This window comes from Scylla paramamosain, chromosome 23, assembly GCF_035594125.1.
Source record: "Scylla paramamosain isolate STU-SP2022 chromosome 23, ASM3559412v1, whole genome shotgun sequence".
NCBI classification, from domain to species: Eukaryota; Metazoa; Arthropoda; class Malacostraca; order Decapoda; family Portunidae; genus Scylla; species Scylla paramamosain.
In genome coordinates this window covers 17,298,255-17,308,984 of record NC_087173.1, presented here as the reverse complement: position 1 = coordinate 17,308,984, position 10,730 = coordinate 17,298,255, and the positions used below count along the sequence as shown (strand labels likewise).

The following is a 10,730-nucleotide window of genomic DNA, read 5'->3' as shown; positions in this document are numbered from 1 at the left end:
AGAAGTAAAAAGAACTGATATAATAAAGACAAACTGTGTGATGTGACGGAGTGCCTCACGGAGCTCGGCCAACACCTCAACGTTCTTCCGAGAATAAAGAGTATAGGCAACTCATCTTAAACTGAGCAGGCCTGAGCGAGCCACACAAGCCGAGCTATCACCAACAGCAAACTCAGCTGTCACTAAATCACTCTGAGCTACGAAAGAGGATGTGAGAAGCCCTTAGTCCTTGTGAAAGAATGTGGTGAATTAATTTTACATAGCTATGAATACAATTATGGGTATTATTTGTGATTTTTTATGTAATTACCGGCGCAGAGACCTATCCAGGGAACGTGCGGTCATTTTTTTTCTTTTTGCAGTTTATCATTCCTAAGCAGAATACAAACTGTTGCGTCAGGCAGTGTTGCTGACCAGCCTTTCCCTACACCAGTATCTGCCTGCACCGTTCACCACGCCGGCCGTTTACTGGAGGGGCGTCGCTGCATAGATCACGGTGAGGATATGGGTCATTTTAATGAAGGTGATGTTATTCTGTGGGGACAATAATCAAAGTCAAACACCGCACGCTGAGGTCACCGTCCTCTTAATGAACCTGCTGCTCCACCAACAGACGGAATCACGCAGATGAAACTGTTGGAAGGCTGCAGAAATAATAATAGCTCTATAGAAAAAAAATAAATAAATAAATGAAACGTTACCCGCCTTAGAACACTAGTGCAAAAAAAAAAAAAAAAAATGGAACCTTACTTGCCTTGAAACACCAGCGCTAAAGAAGGAAAAAAAAAGTAAATGAATAAATAAAAGTAGGGAACGTTACTCGCCTTAAAGCAACACTACCGCTATTATAAAGGAAAAAAATACCTTGGAGAAGAAAATTTGTTACCTTGACAAAAAAAATTACTGGATATCGATTTTATGGTTGCGCTTCCACCTTTCCTTGAGGCAAATGTTCGAGTGTGAGCACTTCACTCACGGTAATGTTCGTTCTTAGAATAATTCAAGTTTTATTACGACCATTAAATAAAAAAAAAAATCTGAAGGAATAGACTGGGGGTGTGTGTCGGCAAGCAGTGAGTGATGATTATCTTGCCTCGCGCGTTGAAGTTAGTGATATTGTGAAGTATATTGACAATTTATGGTTTTACTTACGACTGGCCAGTGGCAAAAAAGGTTGATAGGGGCAAAAAAAAAAAAAAAAAAAAGTAAAAAATAATAAAAAAAATAAATAAACGAGATGCCGGAGCCTTGGGAAGACGGTTTACTTTTATATTCTGCGCGTGATTGATAAACTTTAACATAAATATGAAGTTATGAGTCTCATCCAAACCTGCCCTCTGCTCCCTGGGGTTTCTGTCCCTGCCGGCACTGGTGAGGCGCTGCGGTGGTCAGGGGATCCAGAAGCGCAGTGTGCACCACGTTTAGTATGAAGTCTTAACCCTTTGTCTGCTACTTGATGCACCTTTCCTTTATTACTAATCACTGAGTCACCTTCACTTGTTCTGCAGTCACCTCCGATGTCTGCTGCTTGGTACCCTTACTGGGTAGAAATTGCGAAATCTATTCTTTTTCATCCCCTTCTTTCTTGTAGATGCTTATAAAAATTTCATTAATTATTGTGATGCTGTTAATTATTTCGCATCGCAGTGAATGAGTTAAGTATTAGGCTCAACACTTCAGCCCAGCGAGTGTAAAGCCTCCCTCCACACGATACAACACTGCCAGGCGACACCCGCTCACTGCCCGCTGCTCAGGCTAAACTACCGGGCGAACCAAAGGAGCGGACGAATGAAATCACCATGTAGTTTGAGCGCTTGCTGCTGGTGTGGGTGGACGACACACGCTTCGTTCAGTGGTCGGTGGTCGGGGCCTCAAGTTGCGTGCTTCAGTATACCAACTTTCCCTACGAGTACATAACCTCAACCTTGTTATTGGCATATAGTCTATCACCGCGCGTCTCAGGTTAGAGTATCACTTGCATTTATTTCTTTACGTAAGACAGGCACTGGACAAGGGCAACAACAACACCGGACAAACGCCCACTGAGGTGCCAGTGCCAAAAAAAATGTCAAAAGGGTCACACAATGAAAGGAGAAGCGTCTTGAAACCTCCCTCATCAAAGAGTTCAAGTCGCAGAAACGAGGAAATACAGAAAGAGGGAATTCCAGTTTGCCGTTATCACCTCCGCAGTCTCATCTCCCCCCTCCGCATCCTCATCGATATCATGGTCACATCCTTACACTGTACTTCATCAATGCTCTTCTACATCACCACCATTATCGACATCGCAGTCCCATTTTTCTCTCTGCATCATTATCGATACCACGGTCATACTTTTGTGTTTCGATATTATAAGACTATTGTAGAGCCACTGTCAATGTCATCTCATCTCTTATTACCGGCATCACGACCCCAGCTTTTATAGTGCATTAAAAATTTTCATTATCCCTCATACTTAGCAATCATCACCATTTACCCAATCTGTTAAACACTGAAAGTAGCATTCATTAACTTCATACATACAGTAGATTTGATAACGTACACACATACAGCAGTCATACACACATACATCAGTGGTAATTAAACATACATCCGTGGTAATTACATACATACATAAAGCAAAAGGTAATAAACATACGTACTCACATACAGCAGAGATAACACACAAACACACACACACAAAATGTCCCAATAACACATACTTACATAACTCCCAATGTTTATTCACACCATTACTTCACGCTGTTCCATCACCACAAGACAAACACACACCCGCTCCTACACTGACAGCCTGAACACGCCCTCCTCCCGCTGCTCCTTCACGCGCACGATGGTAGGATGCACGGGCGTGGCGGAGGGCAGGCGTGGGAGGGCAGGTGGGGACAAAAGTGCTGGGCTGGAGCTGACGGAAGGCTTCACTGGGGGCCGGAGTGTCTGGGGTCGGAGAGGCCCGCACGGTGTCACTCGGCGAGGCAGTCTGGCGGGAGAGGGAGGGGAGGGCGGAAGGTCACGAGTGTGGTACGTGTGGTACGTGTGGTGAACAGAAGACAGGTGTGTTTAAAGTTAAGGATTGAGGGCAGGAGGAGTCATGAGTTGTGTTCGAAGCAGTTAGTGAGGCAGTGACGGGTTGAAGCTTGAATGAACGTAGATTGTACTGGAAGGGCATCAGCATTTTCATCATGGTTACGTTAAGTTAGGTTAGGTTAGTTAGGTTGTATTACTTTATTACCAAGGATTTTAAGGGTAATGTCCTCTTTTTTTTTAACGTCTCAGTAAAGCGTCTTACAAAAAATGTAGCTTCGGCAGAGAACGTTCGAGACCCACAAAATTGTACTTCGGAGACAAATGAGGATGATTAAGGATAATTAAAGATATTTAATAGGTTTCAAGACATTACATATGGCAAAGTACGATAAAATATTCAGAAGTACGTAGGCCCACATGCCCCGCCCATTATTCAGGTCGTGATTCGTATAAACACTTCAATCATGTACATCTGTCACCAAATCACAATTTTGCCAATAGGTCGTGGTCTCAAACATTCACTTACTCATACAAGGAAAGACCTGCTGGTGTGCAGGACGACGCGATGCTGTGCTATAAAAAATAGTACTTTTCTATATTAATGACCGAAATTCCTTAGCTTCACCTCAATTACATGGAAGAAAACGTGCTTATGTGCAGAAAAAGTGCTAGTAGTATGCAGCAAAATGTGCTAATGTGTAGAAAATGTGCTAAAATGCAGAAAAAACGTGCTAATGTGCAAGACAACCACGCATTGACCTGACAAAGCACGTTATATCGCAAGAAAAGGCGTCAGTACGCAAAATATCTGGCACCAAAATTACTTATTCCATCTCAAACACACGAAACTTTAAAATTGCTATACAAAAATTGTTGCCTTCTAATGACCCAAATCCGCCCCAAATCTCTTAGTTTCACAAAGAAAACGCGGTAATGACCAGAGAAACAAGCTAATTTGCCATGAAAACTATACCTTTCAATATTATAGGTCCAAATATTTGAGTTTCTACTGCAAACACGCAGGAAAACGTGATCTGCAGAAAGAAAAAAAATCTAATGTGCCATGTAAATTACAGCCTCCTGTTATCCCTTACTTTCCATCCCAGACACGCAAAAACACTCTTGGTTAGTCACCAACGCATCTTTGTCAATGCATCCCAAACACACGCAAGAAAACACTTAATCAGCAACACAGCTTAGTCAATCCACGCCAATCACACGCAAAAACACGCGTCTAGTTAGTCAACCACCCACCTAGACCCCTCAGTTTCTATCCCAGACACTCGTGGAGAAGTGGGGTCCCGGGCAGGTCTCAGTTGCCCTAACCTAACCTGTCCTCGCCTGACCTGGTAATATTGCGAGGAAAATACACAACTAGCAACTAAAGACCTGTTGAACGCGGCCCAGATAGCCGGGGACCCCACGTCTCCACTAGTGCCCCATCCCAGACACATGCAAACACACTTATCAGTGAACAATACACAGACGCAGCATTACAAGGGCCCGGTGACAGTCGATGCTCGCTGCCTGGAGAGGGACCACACCAGCAGGGCCACGCACACCGACAGCGTAAGCACAGTGGTCAACAGCAGCAGCAGGGGCCAGCGAATCCCAGGCCCCACAGTGCGCATCTCCCCAAGGGAGTCCACCGTTTCAGGAGGCGTCATGTTGAAGGTTGACTCGTGCTCCTCCGTCAGTAGTCGCTCCACCATGATGCAGACTTCGAGCATCAGCCCAGCCACCATCACCGTCACAATCACAGGGAGCACGGTGGTTCGGCATTGGGTCTTCCACGGGGGTCTCTCTGGTTTTGGTTCTGCACGAGTTGTGACGTTACTCATGCTTTGATTGTGAGAATGACTTGGTGACTGACTGATAGACTGGTAACTCGCGACTGCTGACTGCTTGCCTGCCGTCTGCCTCGGCTTCCTCCGGTGGTCGTGAAGGTTGGAGTTCACTGGTTCGCTTGGTTTAGTTCGGGGGTTTAAGGTTTCAGGGATTCATTCGTTCTAACTTCGAGTGCTGATTAGGTAGCGTGAGTGGGGGGGTGGGTGGCAGTTATGCGTGACGTGATTGTTGCTGTTTGTGGCGTGAGGGATGGTTAGTGTGTGTGTGTGTGTGTGTGTGTGTGAAGGATTTTGGGTGGTGATGGGTACGTACACACACACACACACACACACACACACACACACTTAAAATAGTTATATTCACCACAGCATGCTAAGTATACAACAACACAAATCAGCAAACAAAAGTAAACATTTATACGTGAAAAAACAAATTCAGAAAGGCATCTGTAGTCCACTAACTGAATCACTTCCAGATCCAGACATCACTTCAGTAGCCGAGTAAAGCAGCTAATTACTACTTACAAATACCCACGATATCATTGACTATTTCACGTCTCAGATGCAAGTATATGTCAAAATAACAATTCCATACTGGTAACATTGTCTGTCCTTAATATGTTGAGTCATTAAGTAGTTCTGTACAACATGCCGTTCAGTTTGAATCTCACCGCATGACACAGGCGTACCTCCAGCCTCACACGCTCCTTGTTCTTCCTTCCTGTCTCGAGTGTCCGCTTACCGACACACACACACACACACACACACACACACACACACACTAACTATGCATTAAACAAACTAAACATCTATCCCTCTAACTACCTACCTAGCTAACTAAGTAGATAAATAAATAAGTCAATGACTGACTGAATGAATATTTAGTGAATGAATGACGCTTTGGAGAACTGAAGATACGGAGGCGGCCACAAAAATGCCAGTGCCACCTTTGTCAAGCGCCGCACTCCGTCACTGGAACACTACTGCCTGGCCTGCGACACTGCCCCACGCCTGCCTCCCCAACGCCAGCCGCTGTATAGGTGTAGCCTGCAGACACCTCCTCAGCTACGATGCCCCGGAGGAAGGTGTCATTCGCCGCCCACGTTTTGGTTGCTTCAGCTTTGTATACGCACTTACAACTTTGTTAATATCTGTTACATTTTCTTTCCCCGTGTTTTTTTTTTTTTGTTTTTTTTACGTGTAAGTCTTTTGTATCTTCCCGTGTGTGTGTGTGTGTGTGTGTGTGTGTGTGGAGGGGGGGGATAATATTTCTGTACCCTTTCGTGGTCAGGTCAGGTCAACTCAGGTGGGAATGTTGAAGTTCGCGTTGGAAGATGACCACCATAATTATACTCGTGGCGTATACCAATATAAAATATAGTAGTAGTAGTAGTAGTAGTAGAAAGTTTTCTTGTTCATCTTCTTGTGTTTTGTTTCTCTCCTTTATTTGCTGTTGATATCATTATCCTCGCTTCTTTGTAGTAGTAGTAGTAGTAGTAGCAGTAGTAGTAGTAGTAGTAGTAGTAGTAGTAGTAATAGTAGTAGTAAGTCTCCTTGGGTGCTACTTTGGCTTGCTATGTACTTCTTATGAATCTTCTTTAGTATGCGATCTACACCTCATACTGCGATCTACGTGTTATGAATCTACTTTGGTATGCGATCTACACTTCATATTGCGATGTACAATAAGAAAAGTTGCACTTATCAAGAACAAGGAAAACACTTGTCTTAGTTTCGAGAGAGAATGTCTGGTTAGGGAGTTCGAAGCACGAGTGGAATGTCTGTTGTAGCGTCGAAGTTCAAAGAAGAGACAGCGAGACACTTCACCCAAATATTCAGAGACGACTGGCCAGCTTACTCTAATACAAACCAACTCAAATTTCGCCGTTTTTCCGTAGACCAGCAGCAATATAACGTCGATCCTAACACCGGAACACTTACACAAGGAACTGAAAGATCCTGGATTGATGAGGAGGTTCGTATATAAAAAAAAGAAAAGAGAGAGGTGTCAATCAAAGAGCATTTCAATCGCACCGAGACCACTTCTGTTGGCGGACGATGAGAAAAGAAGCTCCTGATATCTATTTAATATTTTTAGCCGATGTGCCGGACGTGCTGTTCATCGCTACAATATGAAGAAAAGAACAATATATGTTTCAATTACATTTTCTCTGCTATATATCATTCCAAAGTAGTAGTAGTATTAGTAGTATTAGTATTAGTATTAGTAGTAGTAGTAGTAGTAGTAGTAGTAGTGTAGTAGTAATTATTGTCGCTGGTGTATTATTCATAATCAATAAATAGCAATACACACGTGCAATGCGACACTTTCGTGAGTGCAGGCGTGTTGTGGTGTGGGTGTGCAGTGCAACAATGATGCGGATGTAGGGTGGGTTGGGTAGGGCTGGGGGCAGGTTGGGTAGGGCTGGGTAAAACAGTACTGATGAGAGTACGAGCTGGGATTGTACGGTGGCTGGAGATGACTGGCCAAGAGAGAGAGAGAGAGAGGTGAGAGGTGACAGGCGTGTGTATCTCGGGTAAATAAAATAACTGTCTACTTATCTATCTATCTATCTATCTATCTATCTATCTATCTGAATCAGGAAGGTTGTAGTTGTGTTCTATTAATTATTTTGTTTGTTTTGGTATCTTGGTGAATGGCATTTTTTTACGGTTTTGATGTGCCGTCATGTTATGTTGATTAACACCTATCATTTTCGTTCTACGTAATTAATGGAGTAGTTGCCAGCCCTCTTAATACTAATTCTATGAATTTTTGGCTTTCCTTGGAAAAAATGTTTTAGTTCTGATTGTTTTATTCACCATTTATTGTTGAATATGTTATTTTGTAAGAAAAAAAAAAACTTTATTCTTTGAAAACACATTTTGTCAATAAACTACTACTACTACTACTACTACTACTACTACTACTACTACTACTACTACTACTACTATTACTACTACTGCTACTGCTGCTGCTGCTGTTGGTGCTACTACTACAAAGACCGCTACTAATACTAAGACCAAGAAGAACCGGGGCGTGATATGTAAATTTTTACTTCTATTACTACTACTATTACTACTACTACTGCTACCAAGAACTACTACTACTACTACTACCACCAAGAATTACTACTACTACTACTACTATTACTACTACTACTACTACTACTACTACTACTACTACTACTACTACTACTACTACTACTACTATTACTACTACCGCTACTACTACGACCACCACTACCACCATCATTAGGAGGTTGAGGAGTGTGAATTATAATAGGGTGTGAATGGGAGGTGCGGGACTGGGCAGGTCAGTATGAGCTGTCTTATCGAGTAGCTGAGAACATAAGAACATAAGAACATAAGAAATAAGGGAAGCTGCAAGAAGCGACCAGGCTTACACGTAGCAGTCCCTGCATGAAACACACTTACCTATTTCCATCTGTTATCCCCATCCATAAACTTGTCTAATCTTCTCTGAGGTGAGAGGCAGGCAGGTTAATGAGTGAGGTATGGGAGGAAAGGTTAACATATACCATTGCGTAACACAGGATGACAAGAAAGTGTGAGAAGCCGCTAGGCCTACACGTGGCACTTCCTGAATAAAACATGCTAAATTTTTCCCCATGTATCATTTCTTTCTCCCCCCCTCCCCTCCTCCTCCCCCTTTTCTTTTGTCCCATAAGTAAAAATGTCTTGTAAAATCCACAGGTTCTGCGGAGTAGACTTGGTATTTGTTTCTTTAATTTCTGCGAGTGCCCCATAAAGGGTTACGAAGAATTTAGTTCAAGTCGTTTTCTTCTTTTTTTTTTTGAGGGTTTACTTCAGCAATGCCTAACGTTACATACGAGGCGAACATAATCCAGTCAGTTCAAGATCCCAAGACCAATACCTTCTCATCGTGGAGGTTAATTAAAAGTATTTAGATAACCGCTCAGTTCAACACACCAAGGCTTCTCTTTATCTCTCACGGTGCGTCATGAGAGAGGGTTAAAGGCAGCCAAGTCAGTTCAAGACGCCAGCCACCGTGCATCTTAGACTGGTATTCAGAAACACTTTGCTCTCTCACCCCGGCTATTTTCCAAGGCCACATACATGACTAACCGGATTCTCAAGAGTGTTTCTCCTGTAAATAATGTAGAAATTTATGTTTATTTGCCAGTAAAATCGTAAAATCACATGTAACTTCAACAAGAACCTTTTGAAAGTAGTGGAGGTGCGGTGCTGAAGTGTTTCAGAGTGTGGTCATTAGAGGTCAAAAGGATGTGTAGCCTGTATTGAGGTGGCTACGGGAAGGACACACACACACACACACACACACACACACACACACACACACACACACACACATGAATTACTTGGAAGTGGAAGAGTTACGGTTCAATACAGCGGGACGTGGACTTCATTGCCACGTGATGTATCGCCAAAACACATCAATAAGTGTCATACAGCGACGCGCGAGGCTTGGTGACATCACTGCAATTCCTCCTCCTCACACACACACACACACACACACACACACACACACAAAGAAAGAGAGAAAAGAGGGAAAGAAAGAAATAAATAAACACAAAAAAGAGGAAAAGAAAAAGGAAGAAAATAAATAAAGGAAGAAAGGAAAAGAGAAAGAAAGAAAGAATGAATGAAAGGAAGAAAAGATAAAAAGAAACATACAAACACGTACAGAGAAAGAGAGAAAGAGAGATAAAGAAAAGAAGGAAAGAAAAAGAACGATGAAGAAAAAAAAAAAAAGAAAGAAGGAAAGACAGAAAGAAACACACACACACACACACACACACACACACACACACACACACACACAAGGAAAAAGAGAAAGACATAATTGACCTTGTGATGAAAATTATATAACACCGAAGTCCACGAAGCAACAGAAGCAAGTATTGAATCTAAAACGTACGCATGAAAAATTAATGATCACTTTTACGATTTCTCTCTCTCTCTCTCTCTCTCTCTCTCTCTCTCTCTCTCTCTCTCTCTCTCTCTCTCTCTCTCTCTCTCTCTCTCTTAAACCCCCGCAAACGTTGACAAAGTAAAAAAAAGGAGAAATAGATAAATAAACAACAACAACAACAACAACAACAACAACAACAACAACAACAACAATAACAACAACAATAACAACAACAACAAACGTTATTTCTGTAATGTCTTCTGGAGCGAAAAAAAAAATAATAGAACAAGTAAATACCAAGACGTTTGAATTGTCGAAGCGAGCGATGAATAAATGAATGCAGAGTGGTGAATAATGAATGAATAAAGATTGTGATGATAAGTGAAGAATAAAGTGATAATGAATAAAGGATGGTGAATAGAGAATGATAGGCAATGATTAGTAGAGAAGAATGTGAAGTAGAGATTTAAACACATAAAATGAGAGAGAGAGAGAGAGAGAGAGAGAGAGAGAGAGAGAGAGAGAGAGAGAGAGAGAGAGAGAGAGAGAGAGAGAGAGAGAGAGTAACGAAGAAACAAACAAAAACAAAGTGAACTCCAAGAAGAAAGTAAAAAGAAACAAACAAACAAACAAAGTGAAGTGAAAGAAAGCAAGAAAGAAAGGAAGAAAAAACAAACAAACAAACAATCAAGATGAAGCGAAAGAATGAAACAAACAAACAAACAAACAAACAAACAAACAAGGCTAACTTAAAGAATAAAGCATATAATCAAGCAACTAACAAAACAAACGGACAAAACAAAACAAACAAAATGACACTAACACCTTAACAGACAGCACTCATTACAATACAATCTGAGAGAGTCCAATACCAGGTAGCGAGTAATAAGGACCCAATCTTTCACACCTGTCCACTGGGAGGCCGCGTCACCTCGTCTGCT

General features: G+C 42.1%; 1 protein-coding gene across 1 annotated transcript; it reads right to left on the bottom strand.

Annotated features, from left to right (window-relative positions):
* Nucleotides 1-2,702: 2,702 nt before the first annotated feature.
* On the bottom strand, nt 2,703-4,962 carry LOC135112316 (uncharacterized). The gene is made up of 2 exons (XM_064026649.1): nt 4,522-4,962; nt 2,703-2,977 (listed from the first exon to the last, which is right to left on the bottom strand). The coding sequence occupies exons 1-2, from the start codon at nt 4,863-4,865 to the stop codon at nt 2,779-2,781; spliced, it is 543 nt and encodes a 180-aa protein (XP_063882719.1). The 5' UTR covers nt 4,866-4,962; the 3' UTR covers nt 2,703-2,778.
* Between the last annotated feature and the right edge of the window lie 5,768 nt (nt 4,963-10,730).